Below are 20,618 nucleotides of genomic sequence, written 5' to 3' on the forward strand. Positions count from 1 at the left end.
CAGAACAACAGGCTGCCCTGGATGCAGTAGCTCGTAAGATTCAAACAGGATGGAGTAATCGCCGATTGCCAGATCAGCCATTATCTCTTCTGATCTGCAACGCCACCACTTCTCCCCTTGCCATTATCCTACAATGGCAAAAGAAAAAGGGGGAGGACACGGCCATCATTCTTGAGTGGGTGTTTTTGCCAATGCAACTACGGCATCGTATTTTGTGTCGGTCAGAAGCATTAGCAGCTTTGGTAAGGAAAGGGAGGGACAGAATCATTGAACTAGATGGAGCTGAGGCTGCAGACATCAGCATCCCGGTCCGTGGAGATGATTTGGATTGGCTCCTGTGGCATTCGATTGAAGTGCAAGAAGCCTTGATAGGCTCTACAGGAACTGTACATAATAATCGACCAAAAGGGCCTCTTTGGAAGATGCTTGAACGATACGGGTCAAAAGGCCACTCTGTTCTGAAAGGCCAGTCAAAGGGCCAAGGTGTTTACAGATGCAGGGCGAAAAATGAAGAAGGCTGCATGTGTGTGGCAATCAGAAAATCACTGGCAGAAGCACATCATCCTTGGGCAACAGAGACACAGCCTCCAAACCTTAGGACTGAGAGCCGTGTGCTGGGCTTTTGGAAACTGGAAAGATACGCCTGTAAACACAGCATCAGATTCATTGTGTGTAGTCGGCGTAGTGCAGCACATTGAAGATGCTTTGCTACGAGAAAGAAAAAAGCAGCAGCTTGGTGAACTGTTTGTACAGTTACACACCACGCTTCAGCAAAGAGAACAAGAATTCTGCATGATGCATATCAGAAGCCATCAGTGGAACATTAGCTTAGGCGAAGGCAATGCACGAGCAGATGAAGCAGTCGGTTGTTTTGCAATAACACCTCCAAGAAACAAATTCAAAGAAGCCCGAAACAGCCATGAAATTGTGAAAATGCATCTTTTATGACTGGCTTTTCACAAATATTAAAATGAATATGATATGCGTAATAGTAGAAAGTTATTCTGTATTAATTCTCTTGAGTGGTGTGTTAAATATAGTTTTAGGTTATGACATAATGTTAACATAGAAACTCTGCAATGTAAGATTTTTTACTAGCTCAAGAAAGGGATAAGATAATGGGGACACCAATATTTCCTGCGGGAACACGCCCGGGCTTGCCCCGTTGCTGAGCTCAATGGCAGCGCTGGGGTGGTTTAACCCCAGAGACACCCTTAGGCTCACCCAGAGGCTGCAGGCGGCTGCAAGCTTGCCAGAAACCCCAGCGGACGGTATTCCTCAGTGGAGAGACTTTGGGCTATGGTGAAGGAAGGAGTCACTTCTGCCAGAGGGTTAAATCCAGAGTGTTTATTCCAGCTACGAGCTTCTGAATCCAGCAACAGCTCCAACAGAAGTGCCGACCGCATGGCCGGTGCCCGGTTTTATCCTGGGGGCAGGGGGGAGGGCAGGGGCAGGGAATTAACCAACCAGGTGAGGGGAGATGGGTCCCAGGGAGAAAAAGGCACCTAGATTGCCCAATACTCCCTGGGAGGCAGGGGGAATCTTTTGAATGTGCCAATCACTCGATGCTCTGTCTGGACTTCTTCCAAGATTGACAAGTAGGGCTCACAGCAGGTGTTGGAGTGGGGGAAAGCGGAAGGGCTTATACATCTAGGAGGGAGAAGACACACCACAACAATGAGATAATCAAGAAACTCTCCGCAGAGAGATAGCAGTGACAGGACACAAAGAGTTACGGCCTCCTTATCGGAAAAGACAAACATTCTTCTACCTTCTCTCCATCTTTATGGAAGCACCAGGATTAAGGGGAAGAAGTTGACAAAAACCACTAAAGTTTTTAATTAGCAAGGAATTTATGCATTATATATGACATAGATGAATACGCAACAGGCTGTTGCTTTTAAGGGTTATTCCTTTGTTCGCAAGGCATGTTTTTGGCAGCTTAGTTCACAAGAACATCCGGACGTCTGTAATTCTTTGCTTTTAATTCTCTTGTAATTGACCCAACCCTAAATTTTTATTGGTCTAATTGTATTGCTATTTTTATAACCATTTTATTATTATTAAACTTTTAAAAATTCTAAAAACAAGTGATTGGCATTTTTCACAAAATGTTTCATCAAAATGCAAAATCATTGCAACGACAGAACAGAATCCCTTTGGCAGACGCAAAAGGAGTTGTTCGTTCCTGTCCTCCATGTAGTCATCGTGGTCCTGGTATAGCGTTTAAACCCAAAAGGTTTAAAAGCATTCCAAATTTGGGAAATGGATGTAACACACGTTCCTGAATTTAGAAAGTCTAGATGTGTCCATGTAACAATTGATACATACTCTCACTTCATTTGGGCCACTGCCCAGGCTGGAGAAAAGGCAGTTCATGTTGAAAGACATTTAACAGCCTGTTTTGCAGTTATGGGAGTGCCTGCAGAAATCAAAACAGATAATGGTCCTGCTTACAGTAGTTTATGGGTTGCTAGATTTATGAAAACATGGGGGGTGAAACATGTCAGGGGAATTCCACACTCCCCTACAGGACAGGCCATAGTCGAGAGAGCAAATCGCACAATAAAAGAATGCTTGAGGAAACAAAAGACAACTGAGATTGATGCAAGTAAACAGGTAAATAAAGTATTTTTTACATGGAATTACTTGTCTCTAACAGAAAGAAGAGAGGGGCCTTCTGTTGTTATACATCATCAGGCTATTGAAAACAGTCAAAATCAAACCATTCCTGGGATGCAAGTTCATTCTAAAAACACGTCTACGGGCAACTGGGAGGGACCCAGTCCAGTGTTCTTTATCGGTCAAGGATATTTCTGTATTTCCACAGGTAAAGAACCTTTGTGGGTCCCTAGCAGATTTGTCTGCCCTGCATGTCAACCTCAGAAGAATGAAGGGAATATCGATATCAACTCTACTTCTTCCCAATCTTCAAGAGACTCCACAAAGAACTCGGACCAATCCCACCTTCCATAGAAGACATCGTGTCAAAAATAATAGCAGGACAATCATTTGGACTTCTAGCTTGTAATGCTGTGTTAAGAAAGTGCTATAAAAACTCTGTTTGTGAGAATTGTGGAAAGCAAGCTGACATAGTGGTACATTGCAGTAGTTGTAGAAAGAATTTTGTTATACAGTGGAACCTCTTGCAAAATGATCATGCTTTGTGCTCAGACTGCTGAGATGTCATTGTTAGTATTACCTTTGAAGAACGTGGTAGAGCATTTCTGAACCTTGAGCCAGATCAGCCTTTTCCAGAAACATGGATACTAGAAAATATTGAAGGCCTATACAAAGCTTTCTTTTGGCATCTTTTAACCAAGGCTTACACTGTTGTCTTATCCACAAAAAGAACGCAAGCTCTTAGCCTGTGGTGTTCATTTTGCCAGTTAGGAACAAGAATTACAAAATTCTTGTTTCATTTGATTATAGGGCTGTTAGGACTTGCAAAACTGTCCTTGGAGAAGACAGCATGGATTAACATCCAACCATGAAGAAATATGAGGGTTACCTGGGCCAAACAGACCGGGCAAAAATCATTCTGTTTCTCACTGGCTACCCCCTCTGATCCCTTTTGTACTTGCTTAATCGGAGTTCCTTTGAACAATCTCACAGAATTCAGGCCTTGGACAAAAAGTAAAGTATATCCCAAGCCTCAACAAGCAGCAGATGAGTTTTGTACTACCGCCTGTTGTTGTTGTTGTGGCAGGACAGGAACAAAGATCTCCAGTTCAGAAGGCGAGAAGGAAAACTGATTTATTTCAAATGCACCACTCTCTTTAGAGAGAACATTGTGCAGGCAAATTTCATTGGTCTTAAAGTAAAAACATCTCACACCATTGGTGCGCTCTGAATGACGCACGGTGGCAGAATATGTTTATAAACAATATGAACAACAAGAGACATACTGAATTCTTTACATTCTTTTCCAACTCTCTCCCAGGCCCAGCCTGGTAGAAATCTCTCTTTTTCCCTCTAACTGAACTGAGAATATCCACAACAATGAAATGAAACAAAAGGCGTTCCAATTAATTGCTGCAAACAACTCAACATTTCGACCAAATCCCCTAGGGTCCCGAGCATTCTTAATTGCAAAAAGGACTGAATGTTACAGGTATAAAAAGAACCTCAGGAGCTTGACATGTTAGGGTCTGCTCCAGGAAATTACTGTCTAGATTTTGGATTTCAGAGAAAGGACATTAGCTCCGAAAACCTTCAGGCATTCAAACCAAGAAGTAATAGTACTTGCATTGCCCCTGGATCCCCTTGGTACAACAACATTCCTGCTGTTTGTGACAATTGGATTTGGCCTGTTCCATGGTTCAGGGCCACAGCACAGATGTAACCTCCAGGAGTATTCCTCATTTGTGGGGATCGTGCCTGGCCTGCCATACCTGCTAAAGCAGCAGGAGGACCGTGTTACTTTGGCAAATTAACATCATTTGCCCCCAGCATCCAACAGGTACTCAACATAAGTCACAAATCTCAACGTGTTAAGCGTAGCGTACACCAATTAGAATTAGGACCTGACTGTAGAGATGATGTTCAATTGTGGGGACGACCATCTGTCATTTTAGCATCAATTTTTGCACCAGGAGTTGCTTCCGCCCGAGCTTGTGAACTAATGAGATGACTGGCTTGTTGGACAGGGAAACAAATTAATATCACCTCCAAAATATTAAGTGAGCTCACCACTGACGTTGGCAGTAGAGGACACGCTGGATTACAGAATCGTGCCGCAACTGATTTCTTGTTACTGGCTCAAGGACATCGCTGTGAGGATTTTGAAGGAATGTGTTGCATGAATCTTTCTGATCACTCTGCTTCCATTCACAAGAGACTTTCCCTACTTCAAGAGAATATGAAAAAGCTTACTATTGTTGAAAATCCTTTGGACAAATGGCTCAAGGAATGTGGAATTACTGGATGACTGAAAACCTTCTTGATGGAAGGAATTAGAATCCTTCTTGTCACTTTTGCTCTGCTTATTACCTTTGGCAGTATTTTTTCGTGTATGAAGAAAACTTTAGAGTCTATTGTAAATAGAGCCTGGCTGGTCCAGAAAGAAAAAGGGGAATGTGTAGGGGAATTTCTCGTGGAACCAGGGCATGATATCCTAGATGATATTCATGTGCAGGAAGGTGCTGGCAAGAGCGTCCTGCAGGAACAAGGCTCTGGGCTCTGGCTGGAACAGCCTGGTTTTGCTGCCGTGACCCCAGGCAGGCGTTCAGACAGCTGAAAAGGCAGCGGGCAGCTTGTGTTTGTAGAGGGCCTGGGGCTGCACCTCTGAACCTCCACCTGGAAACACACTTGGGGGAATAGGAGCTACAGCTGGAGTGCCTGTCCTGAAAGGACCTGAAGTCATTCAGCCTTGCCAGCTTTTCTTAAGAGTGTGTTAGTATTCCCCAGGAAAGCTACACGTTTGGGGAAATGCCTTTGGAGGAAAGGGGCTTGCTTCTCAAGGGAAGTGCTTCCCAGGGAGGCAGGTGCCAGTGTCCCCCTTTGTCTCCCTGTGGTCCTTTCAGTCTTTGAGGCTCATTGCACTTGGCAGAGGGGCAGGGCAGGGGAGAAGGCTGTGAAGAGCAGGTTTGGCATCCGCCTGGACCTATGGAGACCAACCCAAGCACCTGCAGCAGGGTGTGTTCCCCCCTTTGGACAGAGGTGTGAGCAGGAGCGCCTCTGTCCAGCCGCGAGCCCCAAAGCTCTCTTTGAGAGCTGTGAATTAAAAGGCCTTTATGCACACACTTTTCACATCTTCCCTGTCTGCTGGGTTTCAACTCTTGGCAATATGCATTTGCCTCTTGCTTGGGGGAAGCTGCTGTGGCCCAGGGCCAGCACAGAGCTGGGCTGTGTGGACCACGCAGTGTGGAGAGTCTTGTTTGATCTTGGTGTGTCCCTGGCCTCAGAAAAGGCAGGGAAGGTTTGCCTCCCAAGGCGTCCTGCTCATTGGCTCTCCCTGTGCATCTTGGAGAGAGCAAGGTAGGCATTTCTGGCAGCTGGGCATCAGCAGGCCTTAAAATGGGGCTGTGTTGTGGAGCGAGCCCAGCTGAGATACCCTGAGAGGAGTCCAGTGCTCCTTGCTCCCCTGTGCTGACACGTGAGCATTTCTCTGGTTTCGGGATGACCCTGGCTGTGTCAGGGGGTGCTACGTGGACACGAGACAGCCGGTCCCGTCCCGCTGGGTCCCAGCAGTGCCTCCCAGCAGTCCTGCATCCACGTCAGGATGCTGGCCAAGAGAGGTCCTGGAAGCTGAGGCAGCTGATTTTAAGCTGGTGCAGGTGCCTACAGGTCAAGGCCAATGGTGTTCCCTCAGGATACAGCAGTCCTGAGGGGTCTCCCTTATTCAAAGAAATCGGCAGACAAATGCACTGTCTGCCAAAAGCCCTTTTACTGACCTGGCAGGAGGGCAGGGCTCTGCACCCACTGAAATGTTTCTCCACCACCTATAAAGTTCAGGGGGTTGATGTAGGAATTGTATCAAACATACCATCCATCTTTACACTGCTGAGGTGATTCGATAGGCAGGGGGTTAGAAATACATTGTGTCAGATTGCTGTACTTGAAGCTGATGTCCAGGCCCTGGCCAGGAGCCGTCTCCATGCCCCAAAGCAGCACAAAGTCTTCCTCATGGCTTCCCTGCACAGGGCTGATTCCACACTTGCCCTTAGTTCTTCTGGTAGACTATGGCTAAAGCTTTTGGTCAAGTCACTCTCAGGTCAAGTTAGGCCTGCCAGGTTTTTCTTATGCTAACTGCTGCTATGTACTTCGGTATGTCTGTGCTAATTACTTCCAAATCTTCACCTCCTCAGGCCATCCCAATTAATTTGGGAAGTTTGCAAATTTTTGGAACTACTTGAGTTGAACAATGGGAAGTCAAGCTTTCCTGAACTGAGGATTCTTACTTGCCAGATTCTTCCGTGCCTTGGCCACTAAGGTGTTTTTGTGCAGAAGGCAAGAACTTCAATGAGAAAATAATTTCAGCATGGAGTAAGAGCTTCTGACAGCGACCAAGTGTTGCCAGCAGTTGCTCCAGGTGCTCCTGCCAAGAGCCCCTGCAGGCAGGAGCGCAGCCCCCAATGCACGTGGGCTTTGGCTCCCTCTGGCACAGAAGCCCCCCACGGGCACAGGTCTCTGGGGCAGGAGAAGGGCACCAGAGCTGCCAGGGCCCGGGGGGTGGCAGGTCTGCTTGGGCAGGGACTCTGCCACACCTGCTGATGTCAGCGCTCCCCGGGCCCCAGGGCTCCGAGCAGCATTGGTGCTCTGGCCCACACGTTCCTTGTCTGTGTCACACCCGCGGGTTTAGGATGGCCACCAGCCGGGACGTGTCCCAAGGAGGCCGTGCCAGCTTCTGTGGAAGGCCCCGTGCCCTTCCCAGCACAGCTGCGTCGGCAGCCCTGGGGGCTCTGAGGCCTGGGGGGAGGAGGAGGAGGAGGAGGCGGAAGAAAAGGGGGGGGAGGAAGAGGAGGATGGAGAGGATGAAGGGATGAAGGCCCCGGAGGAGGAGGAGGAGGAGGAGGAAGAGGGGGAGGAGGAGGAGGAGGAGGTGGGAAAACGGGGGGGGGGGGGTGGGATGAAGGCCCTGGAGGAGGGGGAGGATGAGGAGGAGGATGGGAATGGGGGGGAGGATGAAGGCTCGGGAGGAGGAGGAGGAGCAGGAGGACGGGGGGGAACGGGGGGAGGAAGAGGATGGAGAGGATGAAGGGATGAAGGCTCGGGAGGAGGAGGGGGAAGGACCGGGAAGAGGAAGAGGAGGAGGAGGAGGATGAAGGAGCAGGAGGAAGAGGATAGAGAGGATGAAGGGATAAAGGCTCGAGGAGGAGGAAGGGGGGGGGGGATGAAGGACCAGGATGGAGGAGGATGAGGATGGAGGGGATGAAGAGATGAAGGCTCGGGAGGAGGAGGAGGATGAGGATGGAGGGGATGAAGGCTCGGGATGGGGGGGAGAGGATGGAGAGGAGGAGAAGGAGGGGATGAAGTAGCGGGAGGAGGAGGATGGAGGGGATGAAGATCTGGGGGAGGAGAAGGAGGAGGAAGAGGAGGAGGAAGATGCGGCAGCGGGAAGGGAGGAAGAGTGGGAGGAGGAGGAGGAGGAGGAGCGGGAGGAGGAGGAAGGCCTGGGAGGAGCGACCGGGGAGAGGAGGAAGAGCGGGAGGAAGGCCCAGGAGGAGGAGGAGAAGGAGGAGGATGGAGAGGAGGAAGAGGAAGATGAAGAAAGTGAGGGGATGAAGAAGAGGAGGAGGAGGAAGATGAAGGAGACCTCAGGGGGGAGGAAGAGGAGGAGCAGCGCGAGGAGGAGGAGGATGCGGGAAGGGAGGAAGGCTCGGGAAGAGGAGGAGGAAGATGAAGAGGAAGGCGTGGGGATGCGGAGCTGGGGGGAAGAGGATGGAGCCGGGAGGGGATGAAGGCTTGGGAGGAGGAGGAGGAGGAGGGAAAAGCGAGGTGAGGAAGAGGAAGGAGCTGCGGGGAGGAGGAAGATGAAGGCTCAGGAAGATGAGGATGGAGCCAGGAGGGGAGGAAGGCTCGGGAGGAGGAGGAGGAGGAGGAAGGTGAGGAAGGAAAAGTGGGAACGGGGAGGAAGATGAGAAGGAGGAGGAGGGGGGAGGGATGAAGGCTCCTGAGGAGATCTGGGGGAAAATTCGGGAATTTTGGGGGGAAAATTCGGGATTTGGGGGGGGGGGAAATCGGGAATTTTGGGGGGAAATTTGGGGATTCCTCCTTTTCTATTTGCTGATGGTTTCAGCCGTTCCTAAAGACCCTGTCGGGCTGTCTTAGACACTTGGGGTGAGGAATTCCTTCCCACCTGGGCCACTTTGGGTGGGCCGGGGGCGGCCCCAGGGCAGGGGGCAGTGTGTGCAGGGGCTCTTTGTGACACGGTGCTGCGTGGTCACCGTGTCATGGAAGGGGACAGCGTGTCCATGGGCCCTTTGTGACACGGGTGACATAGGAGCTGGCGGTGACAAGACCACGCCAGAGTGCTTGGAGCACGCGACGGGACAGGACGGGACAGAGCGGTGCCGTGAGGAGCCCCCGCACAGCGCACTCGTTCGTGTCTGACCCGGAGCTTTTCCCAGGCGTTATTCCTGCAGCTGACCTCGAGGCCAGACCACAGGACTTGGTGACCTGTGGCCTTCCCGAGGCTTCTCTTCTGCAGCTGCCCTTGAGGGCAGACCGTGGGACTCGGTGCCCCGGAGGCATCTCCCATCCCTGCCACCGGTGCCCTCGAGGCCTGACCACAATCAATCCTTGACAGGAGTCTCCTGTCCTTGTGGCAGCAGCCCTCAAGACCAGAGTGCAGGACTTGCTGTCCTGTAGCCTTCCTGAGGCTTCTGTCTTGAAGGTGCCTTCCAGGCACAACTGCAGGACTCGCTGACTCGGAGCTTTTCCGAGGCATCTCTCCTGCAACTCGCCTCAAATCCAGTCACTGCCATGGAGCAGAGATCCCTGAGAGGGCCCAAGCTGGCCTGGGTGCAGGAGGAGGAAGAAGGCCCTGGAGCTGCCCCAGTAGAGGAGATCAAAGAGGTGGTGCGGTTCAAGACTCTACAGGAGGGTGAGTGGCAGAGCTGGGCTTAGGGTTGGTGCCTGCAGCCAGCTTGGCACCATTGCATCCCATCCCACGGCATCCCATCCCATGGCATCCTATCCCATCCCATCCCATTCCATCCCATCCCATCCCCTGGGGACATGCCCACGGACAGGACAGAAGAGGGGCCGGGCAGACACCCCGCAGTGGCCGTGCTCCATCCCCTGGGGTATCCCAGGGCTGTCCCTGCCTGGGGAGCTCAGGGCTGGGCTGTGTTCTCCGGCCTCTCCCGCAGCCCCTCAGCTCTGGCTGCGCTCGCTCTTTGCCAGATGCAGCCGTGGACCGCACACAAGAGCAGGACCCCGCCCGTGGCCTCTTCCGCAGAACAGTGGAGGTACCTGCAGCCATCCCCACCTGGGCTGGGCCTGCTGTCACCGCTCAGCCGAGCACCGCGCTTGGAGCATTCCGTGGAACATCCCTGGCTTCCTGCCCTTCTCCTACACTTGGTTTGCAAATTCATCAAGAGGATTCAGGAGGAAGAGACCAGCACCATGGGCAAAGGGCTCAGAGCATATTCACACACCTTCAAAACCAAGACCTGTGCTGCCCTGCTGGATATGCTCGTAGAGGCGGGGTTTTGCAATCCAAAGCAAATAAGCAGCCTGTGGCCAGGGTTTGATCCTCCCAGGAATTGCTTGGCCTCCCAAGCCACGCCCGCTGGTCACTGGAAGCCTTTGAGGCCATGGCAGTGTGGTGGGAAGGGAAGCACTTCTCTGGGGAAGCTGGGGACATTCCTCCCTCTGGCAGCTTTCCAAGTTTCCCCATGCCTTCTCCAGGTGCCCGCCATGGTGAGGTACATCCACGAGTGGCTCATGGACAATCAGTTTGCTGAGCAGCGGCTGAACAGGGCCCTGCTGGATCTCACCGAAGAACAGCCTGCTGATGTAGTAATGACGCTCCTGTGTGTGGCCCCATCCTGTGACAGGTATGGGGCCACCTGCCCAGAGGGCTCAGGGCTCCCCAGCCCATCAGCCTGTACAGCCTGTGCCAGATGTCTGACCAACAGAGAGTCCCCAGGGCCCTCTGGCTGCTCCCTTTGCCAGCCCTGGCACCTCAGCCCTCGAGCCTGCTGCCATGCTCCCTCGCTGCCCCTCAGGGGCCTGTCCCCACAGGCCTGGGCTGCCTGGGCGCTGGTGGCGAGGGGCAGTGGGCAGAGGCAGAGCCGGCAGCCAGCTCAGGTCCCCGCTGCTGCCCAGGCCACGGTGCTGTGTCCCAGACCCCCCTGAGACAGAGCTCTAACCCCACAGAGCTGCTTTCACCATGTGGAAGAGCATCATGTGCTCTCCCAGGACTGCCGAGCCAGTGCAGCTGATACTCCTCGATGTGCTGGGGAGTTGGCCAGAGCACAGCACGTTCACCTCTGATGGGGACAAAACGGGTGTCTTTGTCCTGGCTGTGAGTTTCTGCAACTGGCCTTTGCTGGTCCCAAGGCCACCTGCCCAGCAGCTCTCCATCCTCCTTGCCCCACTGCATCTCCCTGCCTCAGGCGCTGGGCTGAAACCTGGCCTCGGGGCAGCTTCAGGGGCACCAGGCCCGCTGCTCCCCCTGCGTCTCTCCGGGCCTCTCCCTCCCGTGCTCGGGCCCTGCCACACGGACACCTTGGCACTGAGCGCTGTCTCGGGGGGCTTTGTCCTTTGCAGGCAACTCTGGTGATGTGGAAGATCCTCCAGGTGCCCTGTGTCCCACAGATGGTGACGGTGTATTTCCCCCACCTACTTGTGCATCTGCTCTTCCAAGTGTTCTTCAGCACTCTGGATATGCCAGAGGAGGTCGATACCTTCTGGAAGGGATGCCAGCAGCAATACGGCCTTGCCACCAGCCCCAACAGGTACTCCATCCCACTCCTCTGTCCCTGCCACATCCCTGGGCAGGAGCCAGTGCTCCCAGCGTGACCTGGGCTTTGCTCTGCACGCAGGTTTGCAGTGCGGACCCTGAAGTCCCTGCTCTGCCAAATGGAGCACGAGGATGTGGTGCTGGCAATGGAACGCAAGCGTGGCTGGGACACGCTGCTGTGTGCTGACACCCACCACTATGCCGTGGGTCTGCTGGCCAGGTGAGACCCTCTTCTCCCCGCTGCCTCTGACATTTGTGCTCTGTGCCCAGGGTGCCCCACACAGTCCCAGTGGTCGTGGGCCAGAGGGCCTTGTCACCGAGGCACAGCCAAGCAGACTGGAAAAGGCTGGCAGAGGAGGGTACCCACAAGGAGCTGCCTCCCAAATAGCCCAGGGATTTGGGAATCCCCAAATTGCAGGATGCTGGGGAAAGACCAGACCTCTGTGAGTCTGTCCTGGGAGAGGTTTGTCCCCCGGCCCAAAGTCTTGGTTACTTTTTCTCCTGCCAGGGAGATATCCCGTGTCTCCATCCCCTTGTGCTCCCGGATCGCTCGCTACCTGCTCCAGCTGCTCAACACACTGGAGCCACGCTGGGAGCTGCCCGCCCTGGCCTTCCTTGTGGAGGTGAGCCTGATGGCCAGCGCTGCCTCGCTCAGCTGCCTCCCAGCTCTCTGTCCTCTCGTAGCCGCAGCTGCCTGGGACGGGTGCCCGCGCCCTGTGCTGCTGCCTGGGCCCGGCCCTGTGCGGTTCCGGGCTCCTGCCGGCCGGGTCCCCTGTCACTGCCCTGTGCCTTTCAGGTCCTCGAGTGCCTGAACTTGAGTGGAGGCAGTGCTAACAGAGTCCTGCAAATCTTGTCAAGGCACCTGCACAGCAAGTGCAGGGACAGGCGTCGCCTGGCGCTCAGGGCCCTTCTCAAGCTCATTGACAATCCCTCGATGGTGAGAAGGGGGCAGCGGCTGAGGCTGCGCTCGGGAATGCAGTCGCTTGGGCTTTGCTGGGCTTTAGGCACTGGGGCAGCTGCTCCCAGCTCTCCTGCCTCCTGCTTCAGCTGCCCAAGTGCTCCGCAACAGCCCTTTGGCCTCTAGGCCCTGCGGCAGCAGGATGGCGTTTCACAAACTTGTGTTCCGCACAGAGTGAAAAAATGGGGAGCCTGACTGAAAGTCTTGTGGAGCTCCTGTGCGACGCAGATGGAGAGATAGTTAGCATGACAGTCACGCTCCTCAGCTTTATCTCCCGGGACAAGGACATGCTGATAGGCAGCTCCATTGCACTGCGGCTGGTTGAGGCGCTCCTGCCACTCTTTGACCACGTAAGGCTCGCTGCCTCCAGCCACAGCCACTGGCTGCTGCCCGGACACTTTGTGCCCTGTGGATTTCCAGGCCTGAGCCAAGCTGAGCCCCATGCAGCCGATGCTCAGGTCTTTTTTTCTTCCTTTCATACAGGACAATAGCCAGGTGCAGCTGCTCTCCATCCTGCTCTTCCAAACATTGGTGTCTCTTCCACTGGAAAAGGACAAAAAGGCCCTGAAGACGCACGCGTGCCAGAGCCTGCTGCCACTCTTCTTCCACTGCCATGACGAGGATGGGCGTGTGGCACAGGTGAGGACTCGTGGGCTGCTGCTGTCCCCCTGGGAGGCGGCTCAGCTGCCTCTTGCCCTGGCGCCTGCTGGGCTGCAGCCTCCTCCAGGCCTTGGCACAGGGACACAGGTCCTGCGCCCTGGGCTGTGGGGCCATCTCCGCGTCTCTGCTGCTCTCCAGGCTTCTCAGGAAACGCTGCTTTGTGTGGCCCAGTTCCTGAAGAGGAGGGATCTGGAAAAAGTGGTGAAGAACAAGAAGCTGTGGAAGTTCACCGAGTGCCTGGTAAGGATGGCCTGGAAGTGCCAGCCTCAGGCTGGAGAATCCCCCTGAGCGCGGTGCTCAGTGTGCGGGGCTGGCAGCTGTGCCCCTGCCCGCTGCTGCAGCCAGAGGCGGCGCGGGCTCTTCTCCAGGCTCCTGTGGGCCCGAGCTCACGGCGGTGCGGGCAGGGGAGGCTGGGGCTGGGCGCAGGGAGTGCCCGGTCCAGGGGCTGAGCCCGCGCCAAACCTTCCCTCCTGCCGCTCTCTCCAGCTGGCAGACGACAGCAGCAGAGCGGCCGAGCACCTGCGCCAGGCCATGCCCTACCTGGAGAGCCCAGAGGAGCCCCTGCGAGAGGCGGCCATCAGGTTCCTGGGTGAGCCGCGAGCCCGGGCTCCCTCCCCGCCCCGCCGCAGCTCGGCCCCAGCCCCGCCTGCTGCCCCGGCAGCGCCATCCGGGCCCGGCGGGGTGGAGCCCCGGCTGGCCTGGGCGCTGCTGCCGCCCTCTTGCAGCCGTGCCCTTGGGCGGCAGCGTGCGGCAAGGGCCCGGCTGAGCCCTGCCGGGCCAGGAGGCCGTGTGGCCACAGGGCTGGCAGCGCCGCTGGCAGGGAGCTGTGCCGCTGGGCCGTGACGGGCTCTGTGTTGGCAGGGATGGCCGGGCGGCAGCTGAGGGGGAAGAAGGAAGAGCTTCAGCTCATCTGTGAGGGTGAGTGAGGGCAGCGGGCTGTCAGCGGGGGCTGGCGGGGGAGCTGCAAGCCGTGCCCCGGTTGCGCAGGGCTCTGCTCCCTGTGCGGACGAGGGGCGGCGTGGGCAGAGCACACGGAGATTTCAGGGCCACCTGGGGGATCCGTGGCCAGCAGCTTCGGGCTGATCCCGTTTGTCCCTTATTCCCTGCTGGCCGTGGCCGGAGCCGGCTGGGATGGCCCTGGCAGGGAGGTCTCCTCGGGTCCCCTCAGATCCGGGATCTGACCATGGCTCTGTTGCTCTCTCTTTCAGCCCTTGAAGGCACGGCAAATGACATCAGCGTCGCCGTTGGAAGCCTGGCAATTCAAACGTTGTACGTCCTCCCAGCAGTAGAGAGAGCTGGATATTCCATCTTGGACAGCCTGCATGATCAGCTCCGCAGGGCATGGAGGACACGGCCTCGTCTCTTGGGGCTCGGCTGGCTGCGCTGCCGGAGCTGTGCAGAGTGCTGATCCCAGAGGCTCTGTCTGCTGGGGCCACCTGAGCCAGCAGGAATGTTTCCTTTCTTCAGTGTTGTTCTTTCCTTCTTTTTGCTTTTCTGTAGGATATAAATATAGGATGTGTTATAATAGACAGACTCCCAGGATCTTTCTTTTGCTGCCCAGGCTCTGCAGGGCATAGGGGAAGAGGGAGCAAAGGGTGCCTGGGCTCAGCAAGCTGCCCAGGCACGTGCAGGCTTGCAGGGAAAATGGCCAGAAGCCCCTTGGCCTTTGGTGGTTTTGCTGAAGCCTTTGTGCTGCCAACAGAGCCGGTGGGCAGGGGCCGGAGTTCCAGGGATCCCTGTGAGACCGATGCCTGGAGATGGCCACAAGCCCTGTCCCAGGCAGGAACGGCCATCTGTGTCCTCCTGCCCGTGTGTTGCTGGCTGCATTGCTGAGGGCTCCGAGGTGCCTCTGGATGGGGCTCCTCGGGAGCTCCTGTGGGGCTGTGGCGCTGCTGCCAGGCAGGTTGGCCGGGCTGAGGGAGACCCTGAGGGGATGGGGCCACCAAGGGATGAGGGGCTGCGAAAGCCCTGACAGGACAAGGCAGTGGGAAGGCACGGGGGGGATGTGGGAGGCAGTGGGTAACGTTGGCTCAAGGAGGAAAGTGGGTTGGAGCCAAAGAGACCACTCAGCCCAATGTTCATGGGGCAAACAGCGAGCATTTGTGCTCAAGCCCTTCCTTCTAAGGGGCCTTTGAAAAAGCCAGTCTGGATAATTTCACTGGTCGGATCTCTGCGCCCCTTCAGATTCTGGCCTGTGAAATGCCTGCAGCCTTGGGAGAGATGTGATGGGCGAGGCCCCTGTCAGTCAAAGCAGGGGCTGGTCCATTCACCCAGTACAAGGCAGCCTGCACTGTGACACACGGCAACAGAGTGCCAGGCACAGCTGCGGGTGCTCCCCATGAACCTCAGCTCTGGGACCACTGTCTGCCCCAAGCTTCAGGGCTGCAGTGGGAGCTGGGCTCTGCCCTGGGGCCATCCTGCAGGGACAGCTGCAAACAGGGAGCATTCCCTTGCCACCAAGAGCCAAGCCAGGGCTGCAGGGCAGCTGCTCCAGCCCGGACGGCACTGTTGGGTGCTGCGCTCTGGGGCTGGGACTCCCCGCACAGGGGACTGGACTGGTGTGCCAGAGGAGACAGAGAAGCTGCAGCTTCAGCCTAACTGAGGGGGGTGCATGGGCTGGGAAGAGTGGGGAGGCCCAAGGGGATTCACAGAGCTCATCCTGCTGAAAGGACAAGGAAAAGGGAGTGGGAGCTCAGCAGTGAGGATAGTTGAGGGCTGGAGAGCAGCTCTGAATGCCACTAAAATCCAACCAGACCTCTGAGACATTGCTGCCCCTCAGCCAGTGACAGGATGAGTCCCTAAGCTGGGGGCTCGGCCTTCCTCGTGGTGAGGGGCATCAAGGAAGGCAGAAGTGTGATGGAGACTGCCACAGGCTGGGAACTCACTGGGGGAAAAGAGGAGCAGTTGGGAAGTAAAATGCAGGTGGGGGAGAGAACTGTTCAGAGAAGGGCTGAGCTACAGCTTGAGCAAGCTGCAAAATGTCATTTGGGGTCATCCCAGATTGATTTCATCTCAGAAAAGTATTGAACAAGTTTAATTTTTGGGTGGTGGCATGTTTTCCCTTGGAGGTGTACACTCTGCAAACTTGAGCTGTGTTGCTGAAACGCTCAAGCAAGTCTGTGCTGCAGGTCACACCATTTCTTCTTGGGCTGATTCTGTCCCGGTGCTGAGCTCCAGCAGAGCCCTGGCAGAGCCCAGAATAGCCTCAGCACCCGCAGAGCCCGGCTGCAAGGAGAGAAACCAGAAAGTGCCCCTCAGCTGAAGGCTCCTGTCCCCTTGTCCCAGCCGCCCGCGGTGCCCAGGCCATGCTGGCCGTGCCCAGAGCGGTGCCCAGAGCTGCCCATCACTGTTGCCTTTGGCAGCAGAGCAGGAGGGCAGGACATGTGCCCAGCCTGCAGCCAGCCACGGCACATCCAGCCCTCAGCAGCTGCCCAGAGCAGGATGCTCCTGTGCTTGCTGCCATCTCCCCAAAGCTCTGATCCCACCATGCCAAGCAGACGGGACCCACCTGACGCCATCCACCGCTGGAAGAAAAGCTGGTCCCAAACGATGTCCTCAGCCTTCTCCAAGGGCACGGCCCATCCACGCCGCAGCTGCTCCCAAGCACTTCCCCATCCAGACTGGACCCCACCTAGAATGCTTCCTCTAGAAAAACACACAACAAATTATTGAAAGTAGATTACAGACAAAAAGGGGAAACAAGAAAAAAGGTCAAAAATCATATCTCTCTCTGGGGCTTGAGGAAGGCCCAAGCCCTGCATGCCAGGGAAAAACCCACCCACGGGTGAAGGAAGCCCAGGCTTTCTCCCTTCCCCCTGCACTGCCCCCCAAAATAAGAGTGATCCCAAAGCAAACAAGGGCAGGGGAGCAGCCCAAGCCCTTCCTTGCCTGCAAAGCAAAGCAGCCCCTGCACAGGTTCTGGAGTCCCACCTCTGCTCCCACCATGAAGGTTGGTTTGTGTCGGGCTGGCTGCCCCAGCCCCAGCCCCAGCCCGGGGCACGGTGGGTTGTGGGGGCTGTTGGCAGGGCCAGGAGCCCACTCCCATTTCGTACCCACCCCAGCCCATGCCCCGAGCCCTGCCAAAAGCAGCTGGGCAGCCGACTGAAGGATCCCAGCAAAAGGGGAACCTTCTGTTCCCGGCCAGGCTGTGCAATGCCCAAATCTGGGAGCATCCCCTGTGTGTGGACTCATCTGCAAATTCCCTGTGGAGCCTGGCTTTGGAGAAGGTGCCAGAATCAAAGTGACGTCATCTTCAGCCTGCCGGTGACCAGGTGGAGCAAGAGGTTGTCATCCTTGATGTTGTCCTCACTGTCTCCAGCAGCAGCAGCCCCACCTGGTACAGCTTCTCCAGGGGCTCCTTCTCCTTCCCTGGGGCTGAGACCAGGCTGTCAGGGTTCTGCCCAGGGCCCCAGCTGTCAGGGAACCAAGGACAAGCAAAACCAGCTCAGATGGCGGCCACCAGTGCTGGGCAGAGCAGCTCCGCTCCAGCACAAGGGCTGCATGTTCCCATCTGATGACCCCTGGGCAGTGACACAGGCAGCACAAAAAAGTCTGGGTTCCTGTGCTTCTGATTGCCAAGGCGTGTGTGGGGCTGTAACTTACCAGGGCCTTGCATCAAAGTGTGCCTGTGGCTCTCTCCCTTCTTCTAGGGCAGATGAACGTCCTGCATCCAGGGATCACACAACAGCTCTTCTAACGAAGGCCTTTCCATGTCCAGCATGGATAAACACCTCCTGATCAGATCTTGGCACTCTGGGCAGAGAAACCAGAACCCGCCGGTCAGTTGGAGAAGGCTCCTGTTGGCTTTGCCCCACTATTCCCGTGCCCAGGCCATGCTGGATGTGCTCAGAGCTGGGCCTAAACTTTCCCATCAATTCCCAGTTGTGGAGGAGAGCAGGAGAGCAGGACATGTGCCCCCTCCTCAGCAGCTGCCAGAGCGGGATGCTCACGAGCTGCTGCTGTCTCCCAGCACTGGTATTGCCCCTGTGGCCAGAGATGAGGATCCACCTTGAGAGAGCCGTTGTGGCAGCGAGAGCTGATGGTCCCAGCTGATGTTCTGGCAGCCCCTGAAAGGGTGCTCCCCGCAGACCATCTGGTGCAGCACGATGCCCAGGGACCAGACAGTAGCTGGCTTGCCGTAGTACCAGCCAAAATGCATCCATTCCGGGGGGCTGTATGACCGTGTTCCTATGGAATAGAGATGGGCTTCAGCAGGGGGATGCTGCTGCTCCCAGAGCCTGGCCCCAGCATCCCTGGGCATGCGGGGGCTGCCCCAGTGGCACACGGGGTGACCGCTGCCCTCTGGCCAGCACCTGGGACTTGTGTACAGACTTGGGGTTGGAAAAGAAGCCACTGGTCTTGAAAGAGGGCAGCTGAAGCCCTGGCAAGGCCCAAGTATGACAAGGAAAAACCCACTCAGTGCTGGGGAAAACCATGCCTTCATCCTCCCTGCCTGCATTGCCCCAAGAAACATTATGAATCCAAAGCAAACCCGGTGAGTGGAGCAGTCCAAGCCCTTTCTCACCTGCACACCAAACCGGCTGGGGCACAGGTTCTGGCCCCCCCTCTCTGCTACCCCCACCCACGGGTGTTTTTGTTGGGCTGGCTGCCCCAGCCCCAGCCCCAGCCCTGGGCAGAGTGGTGGGCAAAGGCTGCCAGCAGGGCTGGAAGCTGGCTCCCCACCCAGCCCTGCTGAAACGCAACTCGGCTGAAATCTCAGTGCCATCAAGGGCAGCAAAAGGGACAATCCCCGATGCCACAGCCAGCTTGGGCTAGGAGATGTTGGGCCGTGAGATGCTGGGACCGGGAGCACAGCCCTGTGTGGACTCACATGCAAAGTGAGTGTAGGCTGTGTCTTGCAGGTAGGTGCCACAGCCAAAGTCGATCAATTTAGCCTCCCCGGTGGCCAGGTCAACCAGGATGTTCCCTGGTTTGATGTCCCTGTTGAGGACCCCGCAGCTGGTGCAGTGCCGCACGGCCTCCAGCACCTGGCGGAACAGCTCCCGCGCCACCTCCTCGGACAGGAACCCCCGTGCCCGAATGAAATGGCGCAGGTCCTGAGACCGCTTTGGGCGCTCCAGCACCATCAAGATGTCGTTGGGGAGCTCAAGCCACTCCAGCAGCTGGACGACACCGGGGAAGCCAGTGGACACCTTGGCCAGCAGCACGACCTCCAGGGGTGCGCTGGTGCCGTCGGGCTGCGGGAGGAGCGCGATGCCGTCAGTGGGGCTGAGGCCGTGCCGGGGCTCGGGAAGCCCTCGCCCAGCCCGGGATGCTCTGCGCCCTGCGCTGGCCCCACGCCCGTTCTCCCTCCAGGCGTCCCGGTGGCTTCCACCTGCCGGGCCCCGGCTCATCCCCGCCCGGCACGCCCCGGCTTCTGCCGCTGGCCCCGCGCACTCACCAGCTCGCCCCAGTGCAGGACGCGGTTCTGTGGCACCCTTTTGATGGCCACCTGCAAGCCAAGAGAAGCAGCGGGCTCAGCTCGCCGCCCGCCCTGCCCAGCCCCATCCTCCTCCTCCTCCTCCTCCTGTTCCTCCTCCTGTTCCTCCTCCTGCTCCCGCCGCCGTCCCTGCCGCTCACCGGGGCGCCGTCCGAGAGCCGCGTGGCCGCGAAGACGCTGCCGAAGCCGCCGCGGCCCAGCAGGGAACCCAGCCGGTACTGCTCCTTCAGGCCCTGCTGCGCCTTCCCTGCCGGCGGGACGCGGCTGTCAGCGCTCGGCCCGGGGCCAGGAGCGGCCCCCGAGCGCCCCTCAAGCGCCCCGGGCCGGCCATCCCCAGGCGTTCGCTCCTGGCAACGGGACAGCGGCGGCTCGGGGCCAGCGGCCGCGCTGCCGAGCGGCGGAGCTCGGGCCGGGGAAGCCGCAGCGGAGGCGGCGACAGCGGCCGCGCCGCCTGTGTCCTCCGCGGGGCCCGGGAGGAGCCGGGGCCGGGGCCGGGGCCGGGGCCGGGGCCGGGCTCGGGCCAGGCGGAGCCAAAGGGAGGCGATGCCGCCCCAGCCCCAGGCACTGATGCCCGCCCAGCAGCGCCAGCGCCAGCACGGCCAGAGCCGGGCGGGGGCGAGACGGCGGCGGGACGGCCGGGGCCGGGGACGGGACAGCCCCGCCCGGGGCCGGGGGCGGGCCGGGGGCATGGCCCGGCCGGGCATGGGGAGAGAGAGACCGAGAGAGGAGGGGACAGCGGGAACGGGAGAGCGGGAGAGGCTGCGGGACAGCGGGAGAGGGAGAGGAGGAGCAAGAGCGACTCCACAAAGTTGCTGCTTTCGCTGCTCTGTCTGCTGCTGCTGCTGCTGCTGCCGCTGCTGCCGCTGCAACTGAAGCTCCGGGGCCGTTTGTCCCCGTGTCCGTTTGTCCGTTGCCCGCTCGCCCCCGCGCCCAGCCCCGCGCTCCCCGGGGGCAGCCCCTGAGCCTGTCCAAACACGGGAACTTTGCGCTGTTCAGCCCAGACCCAGAGTCTGGACTCCTGCACAGGGGCACAGGGATCCCCTCGGTCGCTGCTGTGCATTGTCCCTGCTGAGGATCAAACCCTGTCGGGGCACATTCCCTGAATGCAGAATTTGTACCTGACCCAAGCACTGCATTTAGTTTACAGC

At 57.2% G+C, this 20,618-nt stretch overlaps 2 protein-coding genes across 2 annotated transcripts; one reads left to right on the forward strand and one right to left on the reverse strand.

Moving 5' to 3' along the window:
• Window positions 1-9,336: 9,336 nt before the first annotated feature.
• On the forward strand, window positions 9,337-14,660 carry LOC128820886 (uncharacterized). Its single transcript, XM_054001725.1, has 14 exons — window positions 9,337-9,547; window positions 9,850-9,914; window positions 10,357-10,505; window positions 10,828-10,975; window positions 11,221-11,408; window positions 11,496-11,633; window positions 11,922-12,036; window positions 12,210-12,350; window positions 12,545-12,721; window positions 12,855-13,010; window positions 13,170-13,271; window positions 13,518-13,620; window positions 13,893-13,949; window positions 14,240-14,660. The coding sequence occupies exons 1-14, from the start codon at window positions 9,427-9,429 to the stop codon at window positions 14,437-14,439; spliced, it is 1,860 nt and encodes a 619-aa protein (XP_053857700.1). The 5' UTR covers window positions 9,337-9,426; the 3' UTR covers window positions 14,440-14,660.
• Window positions 14,661-17,157: 2,497 nt separating this feature from the next.
• Window positions 17,158-20,284, reverse strand: LOC128820910 (serine/threonine-protein kinase pim-1-like). Its single transcript, XM_054001754.1, is given in 6 exon segments — window positions 17,158-17,443; window positions 17,634-17,783; window positions 18,039-18,218; window positions 18,862-19,228; window positions 19,432-19,482; window positions 19,611-20,284. Coding segments are annotated over 5 exon segments (1,269 nt in total). The 5' UTR covers window positions 20,175-20,284; the 3' UTR covers window positions 17,158-17,443; window positions 17,634-17,676.
• Between the last annotated feature and the right edge of the window lie 334 nt (window positions 20,285-20,618).

Source organism: Vidua macroura, chromosome 32 (assembly GCF_024509145.1).
Source record: "Vidua macroura isolate BioBank_ID:100142 chromosome 32, ASM2450914v1, whole genome shotgun sequence".
Taxonomy (NCBI): Eukaryota; Metazoa; Chordata; class Aves; order Passeriformes; family Viduidae; genus Vidua; species Vidua macroura.

Excerpts from the sequence above, each read along its gene's own strand:
- LOC128820886 (XM_054001725.1), top strand. The coding sequence starts at position 9,427 with ATGGAGCAGAGATCCCTGAGAGGGCCCAAGCTGGCCTGGGTGCAGGAG. Across the intron at positions 10,506-10,827 it reads GTGGCCCCATCCTGTGACAG|AGCTGCTTTCACCATGTGGA; the intron begins GTATGGGGCCAC and ends CTAACCCCACAG. Across the intron at positions 13,272-13,517 it reads GGAAGTTCACCGAGTGCCTG|CTGGCAGACGACAGCAGCAG; the intron begins GTAAGGATGGCC and ends CGCTCTCTCCAG.